The sequence below is a fragment of the Lupinus angustifolius genome, chromosome LG06, assembly GCF_001865875.1.
Source record: "Lupinus angustifolius cultivar Tanjil chromosome LG06, LupAngTanjil_v1.0, whole genome shotgun sequence".
Classification (NCBI taxonomy): domain Eukaryota; kingdom Viridiplantae; phylum Streptophyta; class Magnoliopsida; order Fabales; family Fabaceae; genus Lupinus; species Lupinus angustifolius.
In genome coordinates this window covers 10,132,423-10,153,650 of record NC_032014.1, presented here as the reverse complement: position 1 = coordinate 10,153,650, position 21,228 = coordinate 10,132,423, and the positions used below count along the sequence as shown (strand labels likewise).

The 21,228-nt window shown below is 31.4% G+C and overlaps 2 protein-coding genes and 1 long non-coding RNA gene across 6 annotated transcripts; 1 reads left to right on the top strand and 2 right to left on the bottom strand.

Moving 5' to 3' along the window:
- LOC109349745 (protein TIFY 6B-like) lies at positions 1,375–5,546 on the bottom strand. Of its 4 annotated transcripts, none has more exons than XM_019590683.1 (8): positions 5,302–5,546; positions 4,247–4,370; positions 4,201–4,213; positions 3,360–3,643; positions 3,192–3,276; positions 2,493–2,805; positions 2,227–2,284; positions 1,375–1,816 (listed from the first exon to the last, which is right to left on the bottom strand). In XM_019590683.1, exons 1-8 carry the CDS (start codon positions 5,375–5,377, stop codon positions 1,705–1,707), a joined length of 1,065 nt encoding a protein of 354 aa, XP_019446228.1. In that variant the 5' UTR covers positions 5,378–5,546; the 3' UTR covers positions 1,375–1,704. The 4 variants fall into 4 exon arrangements, with proteins under 4 accessions (XP_019446228.1, XP_019446227.1, XP_019446226.1 ...); XM_019590682.1 differs by having other exon boundaries at positions 3,192–3,282; positions 5,302–5,543; XM_019590681.1 differs by having other exon boundaries at positions 4,201–4,370; positions 5,302–5,545.
- Positions 16,265–16,900, top strand: LOC109349743. Its single transcript, XR_002108026.1, has 2 exons — positions 16,265–16,595; positions 16,790–16,900. It is a non-coding gene; the product is annotated as an uncharacterized LOC109349743 (long non-coding RNA).
- On the bottom strand, positions 16,685–20,808 carry LOC109349742 (plant UBX domain-containing protein 2-like). The gene is made up of 3 exons (XM_019590676.1): positions 19,755–20,808; positions 17,644–17,922; positions 16,685–17,142 (listed from the first exon to the last, which is right to left on the bottom strand). The coding sequence occupies exons 1-3, from the start codon at positions 20,658–20,660 to the stop codon at positions 16,903–16,905; spliced, it is 1,425 nt and encodes a 474-aa protein (XP_019446221.1). The 5' UTR covers positions 20,661–20,808; the 3' UTR covers positions 16,685–16,902.

The following is a 21,228-nucleotide window of genomic DNA, read 5'->3' as shown; positions in this document are numbered from 1 at the left end:
GTAAAATGTAAATAAACAACAAAAAGAGCGTACAACTACAATTGTGTATGCTAAAAATGGATGAATATATGTTTGTTTTATATTTAGTGTCGCTCTATGTGTTATTACCAGTGTTGTTGGAACCGGACTGGACCGGACGGTCCGACTGGTCTGACCGCTGACCGGACTTGAAAACGGCTATGGTTTGCCGTCTTAACCGAATGAGAGTTGGACCGCTTTGAACCGGAAAAAAATCCGGTCCGACCATGTTTAAACCGGTTAAACCGGATTAACCCGGGAAGTAAACCGGACGGCTCACTTAAAAAAAAAAAAAATGGGACAATGTTCTAATATTTTGTTTTACTACGGTCCAAAAAAAGATAAATGGGTATTATTTCAATATAATTATACATAATTATTAATTATATAAAGTTTTACATTTATATATAACTATATATTTATAAATAAAAATTATTAATTATGTACGAAATCACCCGGTCAAACCGGACGGTTTAACCGTTTAAACCAGTTAAACCTAATACGGGACCTCTGCCAGTTTGACGTCCGGCTCGGGTTTCACAACACTGGTTATTACATACTTAGTTTATTCTATGTGTCATCATCTTGTGATTGGTTGAAAAAATATATTAAATTAAAATTTAATTTTTAAATAATTTTCTGACCAATCATAAAGTCATGACACATAGAGTGACATTAAGTATGAAACAGCAGATTGACAGATAAAAATAGTTAGACTTGATGAGAGAAGTAGGTAAGACAAAATGTTATAAATAAAATAAAATGACATCATAACCTATAGTTGTTACTTGTAGTTACTGAGAAAGAGAAAGTTTGTTTTTTTAGAAAGGGAGAATATGGATGATGCCAAGTTCTGGAGTTTAGCAATCGGAATATATATATAAGAAATAAATAAAATTCACATCAAATTGAGCTACCTCATGTAAAATTTATTATATGGTTCAAAATCAATATTTTCAACCAATAGTATATATCCAATGTAGATTTATGCACTGTCATCAACCATTTATTTATATTGCTTTTCTTTCTTGTAAAGAGTCGATGCTTACATTATTTTCTCTTCAAACAAATCTACACCATTTATTTGGATCATAGATATGATTTCTCTGACTGTGATAGATTAATTTTCTGTACATGACCATTTTTATGTTTTCTTCAATTGCTGCCCTTCCCCTGTACCATGCTTTATTTTTATTTTCAATTCATGTCACATAGCTTTTGGATTAGCAAGATAATGGCACCCCAATAATGAAAATATTTGCTTGCATTACTTTTTATTCAAATTGATATTCAGAACCTTCAAAAAAAAAATTGGTCTATACATAGAAATAAGAAAATAGATAACCAGATAACATATGAGAAATAAGCTACTAAATAAATATAATATCTAAACTGGGCTTTTATTCCCACAATGTAACAAATTGTGGCATAATAGCAGTGGTTCATGCTACAATGTTGGAAAATTAAATCCAACCAACCTTGCAAGTTTGAAGTAACAAGGGAAAAGCCCTACACCACAAAAATTAATTAAGGTAAAGACCTACCTATGTACTGAACATAGTTTCATACTTAAGAATGTGACCACAAGTTTTGATCATAGAAGAATAAATGCATCTGCTTATAACATTTTTAAGTTACAACAATATTGTTCTCTGAAATAATGTCCTATAAGATGGGCTAGTATCATTATTGCTTGGGTGGAAGAGTATTAGAAGCAGTAATTGCATGGAAGTTAGCACCATTGTTTTCTGCAGTGGAAAACTCCTCAGGTTTTTTGTATGGTGCTGCACTCATCACCCTGCAATAACACAGAGAATGGCCTCATATTAATAGTAAATTCATGTATAAAAGTAATTTACTCCTTCAATTTTGAAGTGGTACAATGCGAGTTTGTGAAGGAATGGTTACCCTTCATAAATTTTTAAACTCGCATAGGAGGAAATTATTGCCACTTCCCCCGTTCTATCACCTCATTTCCTCTCATCTCAACAAAATCTTAGGGAAGAATGGCACAAAAGAGGTAAACAAGTAGCACTTGACAACCAAAGCAGTGAACCATACAATTATAGTCCATTCAATGTAGGCCTTAAGCTGGTTCTAACAATTAATCGGAGGAATGGAACTATGTTTTCCTTTTGTTGAGAAATAGAAATCATGTGTCAGGTTATTCCCCATCTCCCCATAAGAAATTCGTGCAACGGGACTCACCTTTCCTTACGCTTTTCCAAAAACCGAGCCAAGGATGCTTTGCGAGCCTGTGGCACAGCTGCATAAAAGATAACTTGTAAAATCATTAAATGGAAACATTTGCAATGGTCAAACACATTGATAACACCACACTGCAGATGGATTCATCCCTTGTTAAAATGTAGCAATCATAAAATATCCCCTAACAAGAGATCAATAAACAAAATAACATAGAACTTCAGAAATGTGATACCATAAGAGTGTGAGAAATGAAATCTCCAACATACCTGATGTCAACATAGTGGTTACATTGACTACTTTTGGAGGCTCCACATTGCTGACAGGAGTGGTGGTAGCTCCTGTTGGTTTAGCTGTCAGAAATTCATCAGTGCTAGTTGAGCCACTCCCTGACTGTGCACCGGTATGTGACGAAACGGATAAAGGACTTGAAAGACCGGAGCTCGGTGCTGCACTTGCAGCTTGACTCACAGGCACACAATCACCAGCTGTCAACTTTGAGCCAGGTGCCTGAACTTTTGACTGTTCCGTGTTAGAAACAGCAGAAAAGCCATTGCCAGCCATTAACATGATTGCTTGCGCCTGAAGAAAGATTGGCATACATAAGCTTAATCAAGGTCTGATCTACAAGGAATACAAAGTATATGCTCCTAATTTTCATTTGTATTTGTTTATTTATTGAGTAATCAGTCAATATAATCCTTCAAAGATACTAGTGTCACTAGTTAGGTCCTCCAAAGTTTTGTCACCAATTAAGCCCTTTTAGGATTTATAGTGGTGTTAATGAAGGATTTAACTGGTGACAAACCAATATGGTGATGGTTTAAATCTTTGACAGACTTAAATGGTGACCAACAACTTTTGAGGATCTAACAGGTAACACTATTATCTTTGGTTGAGTAAATTGAAGGTTTAGTCTTATTTATTTTATTGCGAAGATGAGGAATGCAATAACCAGAACGACATACCTTCTCAGCAGAGATATCATCGAAGACATTGACAGTGCCCCCATAGAAGATGGTAAGTTGAGCAGAAGGTGCAGATGGTTTCACGCCATTACTTCAAAATAATATAAATAAAATGAAAACAAGTTTGTGCGTTGTACACATAAAAGTTCAAGATCAAATTGAAATTACCATGATTCAGTCATTGCAGCAATAGAACCAATGGTGGGAAGAACTGAATGAGATGCTGTAACGGGTATTCCCCCAAATAGTGGCTGCTTCACATTAACACCATTCATATTCGGACCAGCAGTTGCAAAATGACTCTTCAGGAATGGGTTCCCGGTGACTGCCTGATTGGAAACTGAAAACATCTTCACATCATGAGGACGATTCACAGAATTCACATCATGTTGTACAGGATACGGAGTCAGGGAAAAATGAAAGCCACCTTGTGCATCATGGTTGAAAGATTTCTAAATAGTAAGAACAAGCAGTCAATGGAAGGAAGAGTTAAAAGTAGCTGATACTTAATGTTAGATCTTGTGGACGGGTGGATCCAGAGAGCACCGGAGGTAGGGACAGGGTATATACAAATATGTGCAGTAAATATTTGGATAAAGGTATTTCTTTACAAAAATGCTACATATATATAACTAATTGTACAAGATATATACATGCTTGCCCCTGGATGCGTCCCTGATTGTGGGTGAAGTCAAGGTATCAGAGGGACGCTGGAATTTAGAATTTGGAACAACCCACATGCGATGTTGCAAAAGAAAACCTAAAGGTAGATTCAGACCCAAAAGTGAAGTTCATATACCAGAGAAGAAAATTGTCTTCTTAAACAGCAGAGTTGAATTAAAATTAGAATACCAATAAGAACATATTGGAGTCACCCGAACTGTTAAATGAGCATAAGCATATTATGTTCATTTCACTTTAATATAAAGCCTAAACAAGACTGAATTTTGTTTTTTTTTTTCCAATTTTGGAGCAAACACAAAAACTGAGAGAAAGGGTAGTATCATACCAGGGGTTCACCATAGGAGTGTTTTTTACTAGAATCAAATGCATCTGCACTAATATTTGTCACCATCTTTTTAGCCTTGTCATCTTGATAAGCCTTGAAGGACATCAAATGTGGAACTGCAGAGACTTTGTTGGAGAAGAGCCATTGTGCAGCCGAGTTCTTTACGAAGCCTACACAATACACACACAAACTGATCAGAAACACATGCTAGAAGAATTTCATACCTGAATTGATTGCCGAAAAATTCTTAAAGGATAAATAAAGAGGGAGACCAAAAGGGAGAAAAATATATCAGAGTTTCAGGATTTGGTGTCTACTATCATTCTCTTGGAAGCATAGATACGGATCAGGGATATAGAAACTACACCATATGGATATGGAAAAAAGAATCGACTGGAAGCATCTAAAAATATGAAAGCATTTGATATGATGCATAGGAGATATGGGTACCACAATCATTTTGAAGTATAGATACTACATGGCTTATTTGATATCTATCTACTTTTAAGCCTATAGAAGCTTACCCAAATGAACAAAATTGGCAAGGAATTTACAATGATTTTCCTCCAAATTGCAAATTTAACACACACATGCACACTCTTTTAATTATCTAAACCAGAATCACAACTTACATAGTTCAACTAATAAAATCTAACATATGTGAATCCCCTTAACCAGTGAGATTATGTATACTATATGACTTATTACAGAAGCTGTTGGATTGAGCTAAAATACTATTTAATAACATTAGATTAAATCCAAGCTGTTGAGAGTATTTGTCTAGAGTATTTAGAATTTCTCCAAATAGATAGGTCATAACACATAAAGGAAGAAAATTGTGCCATCCAGTCTAATAAGAACTTTTTTGGTACTAAACAAGGAAAAACAACAAATTCCTCAGAAATCCACTCATGTTGACCAAGAAAATCCAAGAACATGGTAAAAAAAATTAATTTTCTAACTCAAATAAACCTGCATGCAATCTAGAAGGATATGATTGAACTCTGACAGAAAAATAAACAAAGGGAAAGCAAGGATAAAGTTGATTAATAACTTTTAACTCAGACTCAAAATTTGCTTATGAGTATGAAACAAACATGCCTGATTCATCGTTGATCTCTTCCTTGTCCACCGCAAGTGGTTCTTTTGAGCTTAGACCCATGAAATCTCTCTCCATTTCAGAGCCAAAAACTGTGTCAGAAATCACAATCCAATGAAAAACCCAACAACCGAAAACTTGTTCCTTCACAAAAACATTAACTTTAGGAACAGAGAAGCAAAACAAAGAAGACCAAAGGTAAAGGGGACCAACTACAGAAGAACAAAATAGAAAGAAAGTTCAATATTTAATACAACAAAGTTTCATGACATCTTAACCGTTAAATTTTGTATTTTTTTATAAGATAAGAAAAAGGAAAGTGTTTAAATTAGTGCTTTAGAATAAGAATAAGAAACTTCAAAAATAATCTTGTGTTAGAAAAAGAAAATTTTAAAAACAATGAACTTATACATATATGCTTGACCTTAGGGAAATTTATATCAATAATATATTAGTTTAGTAGTGTAAGATTTCACAATATTCATAAAAAGACAATAAGGTTAAGATTTGTGATTCTTGGAAATGACAGTTAAAGAGAGAAGTAGGGTGAATATATATTTTGCTACTAAAGAATAAGAGTATAATATTTATGTACTAAGTCTATAAAAATGTATACACAATTAATATATCATTCCCCTTTTATTTGAATTTTCAATAATGATTGAAAATAAATAATAAAAGATATACATCGTTTTCAAACAAGATAAAGTAGGAATTAACAAAACATTAAAAAAAATAAGAATTATCAAAGGTTGTTGGTTAATGGTCAAGTAAGGGAGCACGTGGGTAATTTATCCTAACTAATACGTGTCTTTGTCACTGACTCACTCTGACCCTACCACGTTGATTCCAAGCATAAAATATTGAAATATAATATATACTTTATAAATTTTACATATTAAACAACTAAAACAATGATGTCCATTGTTTTAGGTTTAAGTGGTTTCTCATTAAACCACCAAACTAATTGAACCCAATTAAAATATAAAAATGTGATTGGTTCATATATTTCTATATAAGAAATTGTTTGTGATCGATTTGGTTAGGCTTCATAGTATTGAAATCGATGATACTTGATATATAGTACTATGATTTCTTATTTTTCTTGTAGACTTGACTTGTATAAACAAAAAGTGGCTAAAAAAGTTATTATAACATTTGAGTAAAAACGAGTATATCAAGTAAGTAGAACACAACATTAATCATACATATAATGATATACACATGACCAAATTAACATATTTCATGAGAAAAAGTGAACCAGTGATCCAAGCATCCTTTTGTTTAGTTCGATTATTATGGAAATACGCAACAACAAAACAACCTAATTAAATCGTTAGACTCCTATCCATCATAGCATAGTGCTTCAAATGTGTAATTAATATACTTACATATATTATATTTTTATAATTTTTCTATAATAGTTATGATCATTATTTTTTCCTTCATTACATTTCTTACTAATTAGGTAGCGTTAGAGACTTAGAGTTATAAAATCATTTACTAATATTGTTATGGTTTTTAAAAGATATGAATATATATAATATTTTTCCTAAATAATCAAATGTGTTTTTGACAAGTGTCTTTATAGTACTCAATCCAGAAAAGAAGATATATATTTAATTTAATTTTTTATAGACAAGATTTTTTAAAAAGTTCGTCAAAGTAATAATAATTATGTTTTGCTTATATTTAAGTATGAAGGAGGTATCTTATACTCAAAACAAATTAATCTAATAAATATTACTTGAAGAGATAGTGCAATTATATTTGTGCTACCAAATGTATCATCTTATTATTTATGGGTAAGAAATTAATCACTTTTGGGATGTGTGATTATTTCTTCCAACAAGTATCGCTAATAGAAATTGAATTATTAACCTTTTAGTAATCTTAGAGACCTACTGAAATTTTATACCACTTGACCAATAACTTATTGGTAAATAATACGTATAGTTTAAAACATTAAAATTTGATTGTAATAATAAATGAGAATTAATGCTAACCTATGTTGTTTTTTCATACCTAATTGTGGGTGAGTGACAACCTCACACATTTTTTTGTACTTCCACGCCACATAATACATTTCAGTTATTCGACAGATTATATCACTGTATGTATCATCAATTGTAATTAGTTAAAAAAATAATTAATTATTTAATTTAAAAATATTTTTTAATCAATCATAGGAATATGATACATATTGTGACACAATTTATAGGACAACAGATTTGTTTTCTCATACCACACACATAAGTATTACTATCAAGCACGTGTGTGCAACATGTGAAGACTTTTAGCTCGTGAGTATAGTGACCCCAGTAGCGGGACCAACTCACCTAAAGCCAACGAGGGAATAACTTATTCAACTTTGGATTGGCTCGTGTATTTTACTCAACCTTCTATAAAGAAATATTTAGCCATATGTGTTTCAATCCAGGAATACTAATAATTTCACTTAAAAATCCTTTTAAGGATATAAATTTAAGTATTCAATGTAAACAAGTGTTTCATTGTTCTGGAAATGCAAGAAAACATACAATACTTTCTATGTTACATAATTAGAAGGTTTTTGATAAAGAGATTTTAGATTTTGCTGGTGGCAAGGATAAATTAACCTATCTTATCGCTTGGTTTGAATGGTAAGTCTATGAATTTTTTTACCATGCAATGCAACTTGTAAAATAAAAATATATTCTATATTCAAGAAAACTCACTGGGTCTTCGTAATCTAAGCCTGGTCATTTTTGGAGTTATTTTTTTAAAAATATTTATAACTCTAGCTAACATTAATATATATTGCTAGTACATTATTATCTTTGTTCCCCACGCTATTGTATTTTAAGGTCGTAAATGAAGGAATGAACTTCATCTTATCCTAAACATATTAAAATGAATAATAATGATCGATTATATTTTATTTGTATTACCTTTTAGTCACCTAACTCTTCACATTCATTCATGAGCTAAGTGAAAAAATATATAAGTGAGTTTGACATTATATTTTGATCCAAAATCTTAAAATATTAGGTTTATGTATATATTCAGTCATATATTCTTTAACTCATGTATTTTTGCACAATGTCTACGCTCATACTTATAATACCCAAACAGAATTTGTGTTTTCACAGTTGTACAAATTTCTAATATAAAATGGAGTTATAATAATCTGGCTTATACTTCCACACATGCAGGGATCACACATGATGTATTGTCCGAACACAATTGCTTCTGAACAACGAAACACAGAATCATGACAAGTGTATAACTATAGTCTTAAAAATATATCATTTGATAATTGATGATGCTTCAATTGATCAAATATAACATGTTCGATTGGATTTAATAATGTTATCTTTTAGTATATGGCAATGATGTTATATTTACATTTCTTTAATAATACCTTCACATAACAAACTGCACGTTGTCTACACTTCTTTAATAATATCTTCACGTAACAAACTGCACGTTGTCTTACTTATCTACATTTCTTTAATAATACCTTCACATGGGAAAATTAGTTTATATAGTTTTATAATATATTTTTTATATATTCTTAACTAAAAATAATATAGATAATAGATGATAGAATTACCGTATAAAAATTGTAATATTAACCATACATAATATTAAACTCAATAATGAAATTGAGCAAATTTATAGTTTATTGGATAATTATTATTCATTAATACCCTATTCATTAGCATGACATAAGTTATTTATTATATCATATAGCAATAAATAAAAAACGCAAATAGTTTACTTAGTGACAAGAACTACTGAATTCTCAAGGTTGATGGTTCAATTTCTGAATTCTTTTCTTATCCAAAAGAAGGTGAAAAAAATACTTTTGATAATATAAAAAAACGAGATTAAGAATAGGAGTCATTTGTGAAAAGTTACCCCCGAAAACATTAGTATATTTACTTGAAGTCGAGAACTTTGGTATTGTCTAAACAAATGAAAAATAGTTAGTTCTATATAATTTATTATTTTTTGGCATATGATATAAGTACGTGACAAACAAAGCATTAGAAAAAATAAGTAACTTTGACCGAAAAATAAGTAAGTTTATTCAGTCATAATTTGACTAAGCAAGAAATTAAATTAATAAGAAATAAGTATTTATATTGAGAAACAAAATATATTAATTTACTTTCTTTAACCCATTAATTAATGAATACTATCAACCAAACATAATAACATTTTTTTCTAGTACATCAAACATAATATTGATGGTGCTTTTTTCTTTCTATATTGTTCTATTTATATATTATCAATATAATTTTATTTTGGTTATTCCAAATAATTTTTTTACAATGTTATAAAATCTTTGTTAGTATTCTTCTAAACCTTTGAGTCTCTTTAATTTCATATCGAATAGCAGCAATCCCAAAATTCCCTTAACAAACCCTAAATCTCAAAGTCTAAAACATTATTAAAAATGTTCAAATTTCATAATTTCAAGCATGGTTTAATAAAGATATCAAAATATAGTTGAACAATTGAAATGAAAAAAAGAAGTCATAAGGTGATCTGATGGTTATGGTGAAAAAGTTTAAGGAATGAAGCTTCATCCATAATAAATTTAAAAAATAAAAAAGAGTTATAAGATAGTTTAATTTAATGGTTAGGGTGGAGTAAATGAGATTGAATGTTCAAGTCTCGCTCTTATCAAATACTAATATAGTAAGCTGATAAAAAAATGAAAGGGAAAACATTCATTAAATTCTACTAAACAATTATCAATACTCATGGATGACAATCTTATATATCGATTAAGAAGGGATTAACAACAAGAGTATAATGTACATAAATCTTGATGAAACATTGATTTAAATTCATTAATTGAGTAAAATAATCTTAACCACTAATCATATTCAATGATTTAACTTAATGCATATTATTACAATATACTTTTCACAATTCACACCCGATAATATATTAGTCTTTTTTAGAAACGTGCTTACTTGTATATTAATAGCTTAAAAAGTCAAAGGTGCTTACCATCATTTTTATATTTCTATATTGTAAACAATAAGTGTCATTCATTTTCTCTATAATGTCAGAGTCATAGTAGACGGCAAGAATCATCCCTGATCAATTGTGATAAATATAAAATGAATTTGTGAAATAGACAAAGGAAATAAACAAATTTTGAAGGTTCCTTTCATCTATACATGACAGAGACATTTTGAAATATATCCATATATAATATTTTTAAAACCAAAATATTATACAGTAATCTCTAAGAAACGATTTGAATCATTGAGTTAACAATAACATGCCCCTCAAATGTGTTTTATCATATAATAACTTACTTTTAAATGATACTTCAATTAGATTAATGGCGAGTTTTTAAGTGAATACAATATAACTTAAAAGATGCTGCAAATGTCCACCTTTCTTTACAATTAAAACAATAATGTTTGAATCTATCACTTTAAACAATTTATTCAAGAGAAAAAGATGTATGCACTGATAGTGTATGTGTTTTATACACTGTCATTATATCATCTATCATTGATATTTAATTATAGTTAACTTTTAAAAAAAAAGATAATTCAAATGAATGATGAATAATAAATTGTATATGTACAAATCTTTACACTCTCTGTGTATAGATTTTACGCTCTTTATTCAAACCTGAGTCTCTGGTCATTAGTTGAAGATGCATGTAAAGTCAACCTAAAACTCTAACATGTTTATGCTTTAGATTGGTATCATTTCTCTTTCTTTTCTAAAAGAGCAATTTTACAACGTGCTACAACTAATTAATTAGCTTGACATTTTAGTTGATCAATTATAAACAATTGAACACACTAATATATATCCAATGTATCTCTATAAGTTTATCTATGCTTTGTCTATTGTCTTATTATATTCGAGTTTGTTATAATGTACTATATAACTTCCTGGTGGTCCTAGCCTATTTTTCAGTTATTAACTAGTGCCACAATTTGATGGATTATGTTAATTAATTATTAGTTGATTTAAAATGTTAATGAGTGTTCTCAAACATTGCTAATGATTAAAAAGTATCTAAGTTTTGTATGGAAAAACTAAACACATAACTTCTCAACACTATATATTTACCACATTGCCAAATATTCTACCATTATTTTGAAGTATCATTAAGTTAACTTTTTATTAAGTTGAACTTATTTTTCAATGTTGATTTATTCATTTTATATCTCTTAAACAATGATTATTTTAGGATATTTGTCTTTACACTACTTGTTTACAAAATGCAACTTTAATATTGCAACAAAAAATAGAAAGTGTAGATATTACTTCACAAACTAGCACGTGCTCTTATATTGTTCTGTTCAATTATTACAACAGACACTCTACCACAAAAATTTAAAACCTTCATAATCTGCAATAAAATAAGTAAATATTGTCGTTTCTAATCCATTTTCTATGGTGTACCAGTGAAGTTGATATTCACCAACCATCTTAGATAATAGATACAATTAATGTATTCCAATTATTTTCGTTGTCTGTAATTTTCAATCAGTTTCCAGAGAGATTCAATTGACAGAAAGTGATGTATATGATCTCTATATATTTCCCAGTTTAATTTTGGTTAAAAGTTACAATCACTTTGCAGGATTGTGTTCACTATGAGGGACCTATTTGCACTCGAGATAAAGATTCTTTTTATTAATGGAGAGGTAAGTATATGATTTTACATGTGTTTTTAATGACAAATTATATTATATGTAAAAGGATAAGAATGTCTTATAACATTATTGTTTCATTTGTTTTTGTGGTACTTGCCTCTCCATTAATAGAGAGGATCCTTAATCCTTTGAGATACATCAAGATTCCATTTTTGTAACTATCATAACCACATTATTGTAGTTTTGACATTTGTACATTAATATATAAAAGGAGGGATTAAATTCGGCAAATTTATTTTTGTAGTGCAATTTGACTACAAATTTACGTCTATAGCGTACATTTTTCGTTTATTACAAGACTAGTATAATTTTTTATAAATCGGCAATCAAATGCACGATTTGTGTAATTTTTTTCTTTCAGATCCACCTAACTCGGCAACACTGTCGGAGTTTTATTTTTTTAAGAATTCCAATAGAAATCGGCACTTCCATTGAAGTTTTTCAACACATTTCAATATATATAAATCGTCATTATTGTTGGAGTTTTAGGTGTAGGGAATTTTTAATCCCTGTTCCTGAATAATCGTCACTTTCATTGGAGCTTTTTTTAACACATTTCAATATATAAATCAACATTGTCGTTGGAGTTTTATGTTATGTGAAATCGGCCCTGACAATGGAGTTTTATGTATATAAATTTTTAATTTCCTAGCTAAATTAGCAATGCAAAGAAATTTGTTCTTCATATATAAATTTCACCCAACCAAGTTCATTGCAACAATAATAGCAACTTAATGTGGGACTTCATCATATAGACGTCATTAAGATTTTCTGCAATTTAATGTATTAAAGTTTTAATATTGTCATATGGTGTTGCTATTATTGTTGCAATGAACTTGGTTGGGTGAAATTTATATAGAAAAACAAATTTCTTTGCATAGCTGATTTAACTAGAAAATTAAAAATTTATATCCATAAACCGATTTCACATACACATAAAACTCCAATGACAATGCCGATTTATATATTGAAATGTGTTAAAAAAAACTCCAATGTAAGTGACGATTATTCAGGAACCAGGATTAAAAGTTTCCTACACCTAAAACTCCAACAAGAATGACGATTTATATATATTGAAAAACTCCGATCGAAGTGCCGATTTCTATTGGAATTCTTAAAAAAATAAAACTCCGGCAGTGTTGCCGAGTTAGGTGGATCTGAAAGAAAAAAAATTACACAAATCGTGCATTTGATTGTCGATTTATAAAAAGTTATACTAGTCTTGTAATAAACGAAAAATGTACACTATAGACGTAAATTTGTAGTCAAATTGCACTATAAAGGTAAATTTGCCGATTAAATTCATTAACTCTTACACTAATGTAACTTAATATAAATCTTAGTTTCTTAGCAACCATGCTAGAAAGAAAAGAAGGGAATTGAAAGAGCAAAAAGAGAAGAAATATTGAACTTTCATTATTGGAATTGAATTATGTATAAAGGCAAATTGCAAAGAATTTATACAAAGGAAAATTGGCAGTTGCTTGAAACTCAAGCTAGCATTTAAAGTAAATCTAGTCCTAACTACCATAACCGAAAACTATCTAAGAATGAGTTATTTTCATCTTTAACATCCCCTCAAGCTAGAGAGTGAATATCATTAACTCTCAACTTGGTTATAAGGTAGCAAACGTGAAAAGTCGGATCTGGAGTTTGGAATAACCACCAATAAAAGAATGAATCACCAATTAAAGAGAGGCGAATATCAGAACTTGATCTTGGACTAAAGATACTATGAGACAATATTGTATCTACCTTTGTCACATCCCACGTTATGTCAAGATTGGAGAAATTTTGGTGAAGACTTTGAATACTCAAAAGTAAAATTACATGTAGCCTTGGAGTCATCAGATCTTGAGTGGCAATCTTGGAGATGAAAACAAGAAATATCGAGGAAGGAGATGAAGAAAAAGAAAGTAATGATCAAAATATATCATTAGGGTCTTAAAGAAATTTCAAGAGATATAAGAATTCTTAAAAATATAGCACATGAAACTAGGAATATTATGCTAGTAGAATTAATGGAAGAAATATAAGAATTCTAAGAAGAGAATGAATTGAAATTGAAAGTAGTTGTTCATCAAGAACTAACATAATAGAAAGAAGATCAAATGAGATTATCTCAAGAATACCATATTGGTTTTTTGGCTAAAGAATGAGAGAAAACTAGGATGTCATCAAATATGAATTATTTTTTTTGTTCAATGAATGCTCAAGAAAACCATTTTGGTTTCTTGGCAAAAGATTGAGAGAAATATGGGAATTTTTTTTTTACTCAAGAATATGATAAAGAAAGAAATAGAAAGAAGCTTGTTGAAGAATGTTCCAATCCCAATGATAAAAATGATAGGGCAAGTGTACCAATTGATGAACCCTCAGATAAGATACAACTTGATGAACCGTATGTGCTGAAATTCTTGGTTTTGATTCTTTTGCACTCACTCACTTTGATGGTTAATGCATGATGATGTCGATGAATAAGCCAAAAAAGTCCAGGATGAAATGATCAATAATAGAATACCAAAGTCTTCCTCTAGTAGATTCATGAACCTCTTGCAAGAAAGTTGTTGTTTCATATGTGTGGCTCATTGAGAATGACGATGATTCTTTGCTGAATCTTGGAAGATGGAGCCATAAGTGGAAGTTACCAAAATAATAATTACGCTATGATATCATCTTAGTTTCTTAGCAACCATACAAGAAAGAAAAAAAGGGAATTGAAAGAGCAAAAAGAGAAGAAAATATTGAACTTTCATTATTGGAATTGAATTATGCATAAAGGCTTCCAAAAATTTATACAAAGGAAAAATGGTAGTTGCTTGAAACTCAAGCTAGCATTTAAAGTAAAACTAGTCCTAACTACCATAACCAAAAACTATCTAAGAATGAGTTATTTTCATCTGTAACAATAAATTAAGTTAATCCAACCATTAAATTACATTATATAGAGCAACAGAACATAGGTCATTTCTATCAAATTTGAAGAAAAAAATGGGAACATCAATGGATGTAATCAAATAACACCCATTTAAAAACAAATTGAGTGCAGTAGGTGTTTGAATAATTTGATCATTCCTCATTATGTATATAATATTGGGGAACTCATATGGGAGACCCATTAGGGATTTTCTTGTGTTCAACTGTTCATAGTCAACATGGCAGTGGTGGGGGATGAATCATCCCTTCTGTTGTTGTTGGATCCATTAAACATGAAATTGTTAGTCTACTAATGTAAGGGCCCACTAAATCCTTAGAATAATAATAAAAAGTCAATGATTTAATTCTTGTGAGCGACACTTGTTGGGAGAGGCAACCATGTACCTCGAAATAGATTAATTCCTTACCTAAAAGAGTGAAAAAATATCCTTAGTAGTATAAAAAAATCTCATATCAATAAGGAATATCAATAACTTTGTGGGTAGTATATAGAATCAGGATATAACAGCAAATTTCAAAGAATATTGTTGGTATAAGGCCACGCCAACAACAATGGGTTTGTATGGATTTGTCTGCAAACCTTTTTTCGGTCTTACTCTTTTTAGATAAAACTGGCCATACATATCACATGCTTTTATTTCATTTTTCATGGTGCCACATTAATAATGGGCACCAACTTCACCAATTTGCTTTTAAGTTGATAACTTTGGCTTAGAATTGTTATTATATTTTGGAATCTTTCCCATCAAAGCTAACTAACAACTTCTTTCTATAAAGACCACTCACTGAGACTTAAAAGTTTGTTTATTAGATATTGATCCTTGCTAAAACTATGTAACTTGTGGAAGTGCGTGATTGCACCCACGTGAACGTTTATAAAAAAGAAGAAAAAAATCCTATCTTATTTTCCTTTGTGTCACAATCAAAATGACGTGTGTAAAAATTGAGGTAAGATTCTTACATGTTTGAGAAAGTGTTTTCATACAAAATTGGTTGAGTTGGAAAAAAGCTAGATGTAGATTACTATTATGTCTTATTTCACATTTCTTACATAGATAGATGGCAGAATCAAAGTGAAGTGTGTAAAAAATGGTACAAGATGTAAATAGATGATAAACAGTGACAACTCAAGGTCGAGATCATTATGTTCTGCATAAAAGATTTTCAGATAATCTTAACCATTTGTATTTACTTATATTACTAACAGTATGTTTGAATGGTGTTTGATGAAGGCTACTTTTTTTAAGCACACTAATCCTTTTGAGGAATTGTGAGTAAAGCCATTAATCCTTTCTCAATCCTTTTGGTAACATTTACAGATGAATAGAGGAATGGTAAATCAAACAGGCTAAAGTGGTATTTTGCAATATAAAGATTGTAAGAACAATAAAATTACATATAGTAGTATAGAGGAATGGTAAACCAAACAGGCTACTAGGACACCTTCCCATCAGGGGATTTCCCGGAAAAGATCGTCTCTAATTGCTTATGAAAGATATTCAGTTCATCATAATCGAAGTTAAACAAGGATGCTAATTTGGGCAGGCCAATTGCAATTGGTGCTGATTTTATACCTGGCTCTGCTCAACTCATTGCTGAAAGAGTTGAACTTGGGCAAAGCTGGCTTGCCTGAACTCAGGTCCAGAAGGAACATTGAAATTATTATAATAACAGTTGGTGATAGAGTACCTCACAGTCATTTAAGTAAAGATTAATGTTCCTCAAACACATAAGGCCATAAGGGTAACAAGAGACAATCATAGACAATTTAAGTGCAATGTACAAATTTTTGTCACCAAATGTAGTGGGAAGGAAAAATATATCACTTCTGTGTTGTAACATACTATAGCATAGTTTGCCAGAAAAGTACAAAATAAAAAAAAGTATAATAAACTATATCTATAATTCTATATCCTCACCAATCAAAATGAAAAAACAGTAAGGAAAGAATTCAATACAGTTCAAACTGAAGAAACTGCTTTAACCATTTACAAGTGGTTCACTGATTTCAAGCAATTCATTTTTGAGACCAGTGAAAACAACAGAATCTGTTTCCAGGGGCTTGAACTTAACTAGAGCTGAAGGTACCAGATCCTCTTCCTCTATTGTTTTAGCATTTTCCCCTGGTTTTGGAAAATGAGGGATCACTCGTCGTTTGATAAGTACAGGATGGATTAGCTCAAATTCCAAAGCCAGTTCTTTTAATGCTGAGCTAACAAACTGCTTCAACATATTAAACAAGAAAAATGCTGAGTTAATTGTTCAGAATATGCATCACTAAAACTATAATGTTTGGTGCATGAAGCCATGAACAGAACAAGATCCTAAACAAATCCAATCAAACAACTGTGTTGCATCATGCATGAGTTCACACAACAATATACATCATAAAAACGGTCAAGTTATCTAAGTAGGGAACTTTGATGTAAATACAGAAACAAAGCTCCAAATTAGATTACTGGTATTTTGGCTATAAGCATTATTAAATGGGTTACTTAAATGAGACTTATCATCACCAGAACTCTTTGTAAAATCTTTATCATTATATGAAAAGCTCCTTCGAGCATCTCAGTGACATCTAGAAACCAATATGGACGAATCATTTATAACCAGTCCTCACCAGATGGGCAAACGGAATTTTTTGTTAAAAATCGGAGGCTAGGCAAGCCTGAGTCGTACATGAAAAAGATGGAACATAAAATCAAGTAGCTAAGGACAAACCTCATAAAGAGCAGTAGTTGGTTCAAGTGGAGAAAATACACCTTGAAGTACAACTCCATCTGGAAACTGAATCCTAATAATAGTTCTTGTGTATCTCTTCCTGGCAGCTTTTGCTTGCTTTTCTTTAAGTGATTTAGGGATTAAAAGCTGAGACTCTTCAAGCCTTTTTCTCCTTAATTCAGCTTCTCTTCTCACCTCTTCAGCTCCAAGCTTATAGAAGGAATCTGGTAGCTCAATTTTAGCTGCAACGCTTTCAGGAACGGAAAAGAAGACCTTCACCTATAAGTGCCATTTTTTTCACAAGGCAAAAAAAAACAGAGACATCATCAATCTGTACAATAATAGCTAAAGCATCAAACTGAATATGTTCAACCGGTAAGGTGATGTTAACAAAGGAAGAGGAGAAACACCGGAGATTAGATTTATCTCACTCATACAGTCACAGCAGATTTAGATATGTATGTTGATCACTCCATTTATCTCACTCCATTTATATATTATCCTTGGCAATCAGTTTTGGAAGCAGTATTCAGTATTCATTATTCATTATTCACCAGTAAGTTAACAATTCTCAAGCTTAAGGAAAAGAAGTACTTGCTACAGATGCATTGATACAACCTTCTTATATTGATTATGTGCTATGACATGTAGCTTTTATTTGTTATCTTTGATGCTGTGAAGTGAATTTAAGTGACAAAAAATGTTTCTGTTTCTTATATCAAACTTAGTACACTACCCATTGGTTCAACAGAGAATATAAGATTATTCAAAACACAGATATTAAATCATGAAGATGAATGCTACAAAGCATGGTTTTCTACTTTAAATACCTGGTTAATGGTCACTTTAACCATTTTTGTGTTAAAAATTGCATACTACATACTTTGAATAGGGATTAGTAAATTGTTCTCTTTTCGATTTGAATAATTGTTTCATAAATATTATATTTGGAATTTAGGATGGGTTTCTTGTGTTGATACTCGAGTGCCGTCATAATACGCAGCTCAACTTAGTAGTCTTGATTACACCTTTTCTCTTCATGAAACTAAAGATACTGCTCAAGACGGTGCAGGATTATTGTTCTATTCATTCCAATGAATAACAAGCCACACCCGAATTTAAACAAGCATATGCCAGCCTTAGTTATCAACTGTTTCAAAAGTGTCACTTAGTCCATCGCCATTTCTTACTATAAAACCCTAGAAAATCACCCGTGCAATAAGCACAATATGGGAAATACGGAAATTGCTCATGCTAATGAGCTACAGCAAAACAGAAAGCTGGTGTGGCGATGAGAAGGGAGGGAGTCAATAGGGTAAATGGTTACATGGGGGTTATATACATGATAAGAAGGGGAGAGGGGAAAGGATATGATTTGGGTCATTTGTCTAGGGAGGAAGCAGACCCTCTAAGTCTTCAGTTTCTATTTCTATCTTTTCTTTCTTGTTTTTTCAGCTTAATTACGATGAATACCTTCACTGCAAGGAGCTAGATTCCATTTTTCTTCTAGTAAATTTCTGGTACCTATCAAGGCCACACTCAAATGAAACCAGCATATGTCATCCTTAGTTATTAACCCTTGCAAAAGTGTCTAAGTCCAATTTTCAGTTTCACTATACAGCCCTAGACAATCACTATCCAAAAGAACCCGCAGTCTTGCTTTGCCTCTTACTTTTAGAACCCAGAAACAAAAGCAAGATATAAGAATAACAAGATACCAATGTATTAAAATCACAGTTAGCTAACTAATTGTGCTGATTAGCTAATGAGATTATAATTATATGCTTCATACCATTTTCTTAGCTCTGCTGTTCAGGAGTGTGTTAGACATCTTTTATGTTAATTGTTCATTATATTTTTATCAATGCTACTGAGGTTAGATCCAAAATGTGGCTTGCTAAATCTTCAACAGTTTAGTTACTTATTTACTAGTAGTAGTATTTCAGCCATAATATGAATTCAAACTACACAGAAGATTCCTATAAGAGCAAAATGCACATTGGATATACCTAAATGCATCCAAGACACACTCCTAAAAGTAAAATAAGAATCGGATGATAACACATTTTCTCCAAATCCACATTTCAAAAGCATTATCATATGATTATTACCTGTCTGTCGACCTGCTCCAGTTCATCGGCCTTTGCATCTATCTCAGCAGAAGCTGCATGCACCAAATTCTCCTTTTTTGCAGGTTCTTGAACCAATTGTGATTCAAGTAACACAATTGATTTCTTAATCAATTTTATCTGCTCCTCTTTAGGAACCTCCATCACTGCCCAAGTCTCTCCATTCTCCTCCCCAATTTCAAAACCCACAAAACCCAGCAACTCGACTCCACCCATAACCTCACCAACACTCTCTTTTATCTTTGGATTACTCATCCTGATCCTCCGAAATTTCGCATTATCCGGCTCCCTAACAATATTCCTCAACAATTTGAGAACAACATCAACTGATCCCTCAGATGGGTTCCCTGAAATATAAGTACCAACACAAACCTCCAATTCACCATTATTCCACTCAATTTCATTCTTCTTCTCAGAGACAACAACATTTCCATCATCACTTTCAATTGGATTACTCAAACAACTATCCACATGTTCAGAAACCTCTTCTTCAGATCTAAATGATTTTCCACAAATGGGGCATTCATAAACGTTGAGTGAATACCCATTTTGAGATCTCTTCCCTGTAGTAACCAGAGAATCAAAAGGGTCAAACCCATTTCGAGGTTTGCGATCAAGATCCGATTTTTCACCTTTCTGGATCCCATTCTGATCGGATTTGATGTTTTTTTGAGGCAAGGGTTTGGGATTAGTTGGAGAAGAAGTGAGTTTGTGATTGGTTGGAGCAGAAGACGATTTTGAATTGGGAATTGAATTGGTGGGTGAAGAAGATGAAGAAGAACCCAAAACTCTACCTTGGCCTTTGAATTTGGGAGAGGAGGATGAAGAGGAAAAAGGGTTGTTGACTTTTTTCATGAAACCCTTTACTTTGTCTTTAACGTCATCCATTGGAACAATAAAGAACTGAAAACGAAAATCAAAAGGGAAAAACAAAAACTTTATATGAAGAAGAAGAAGGCCTCGCAAGCTTAGAAGAGAATAATGGAATGGCGCGTGCGTGCGTGCGTGAGATGAGATGAGAGAATTTCCAGAAACTGGGGTTGACTAAGTACCGTTGACTCAGGTTGTTAATAGGCTTACATTAAAGGAGCACATCTGATATCCACAAATTTGTCACTCTGTGTGTCACTGTTTGTAATTAGTTGAAAAAAGTATATTTAAATTAAAAAGATATTAATTAATTATTTTTCTGACTCATCATAAGCAGTCACACATTGAGTGATACATTTTTATGGGAAAATAGATGTCCACTCGTAGATTACAACGGATTCACATCTAAGTTTTTTGTGTCACTCTATGTGCCAGAAGATATGGTTGGCCAGAAAATTATTTAATAATTACAATTTTAATTTAAATATTTTTTTTCCAATCAATTAGAAATGAGGTATAAAAAGTGGGACAACATATGTGCTCTTAGTTTAGAAGAGTGTTGCACAAGCTGGTTTTTTATTGTAGA

Excerpts from the sequence above, each read along its gene's own strand:
- LOC109349745 (XM_019590680.1), bottom strand. The coding sequence starts at position 5,377 with ATGGAGAGAGATTTCATGGGTCTAAGCTCAAAAGAACCACTTGCGGTG. Across the intron at positions 3,644-4,200 it reads ACTCCTATGGTGAACCCCTG|AAATCTTTCAACCATGATGC; the intron begins GTATGATACTAC and ends CTTACTATTTAG. Across the intron at positions 1,817-2,226 it reads TTGGAAAAGCGTAAGGAAAG|GGTGATGAGTGCAGCACCAT; the intron begins GTGAGTCCCGTT and ends GTGTTATTGCAG.
- LOC109349742 (XM_019590676.1), bottom strand. The coding sequence starts at position 20,660 with ATGGATGACGTTAAAGACAAAGTAAAGGGTTTCATGAAAAAAGTCAAC. Across the intron at positions 17,923-19,754 it reads TGGAGCAGGTCGACAGACAG|GTGAAGGTCTTCTTTTCCGT; the intron begins GTAATAATCATA and ends TGGCACTTATAG. Across the intron at positions 17,143-17,643 it reads CAACTACTGCTCTTTATGAG|TTTGTTAGCTCAGCATTAAA; the intron begins GTTTGTCCTTAG and ends ATGTTGAAGCAG.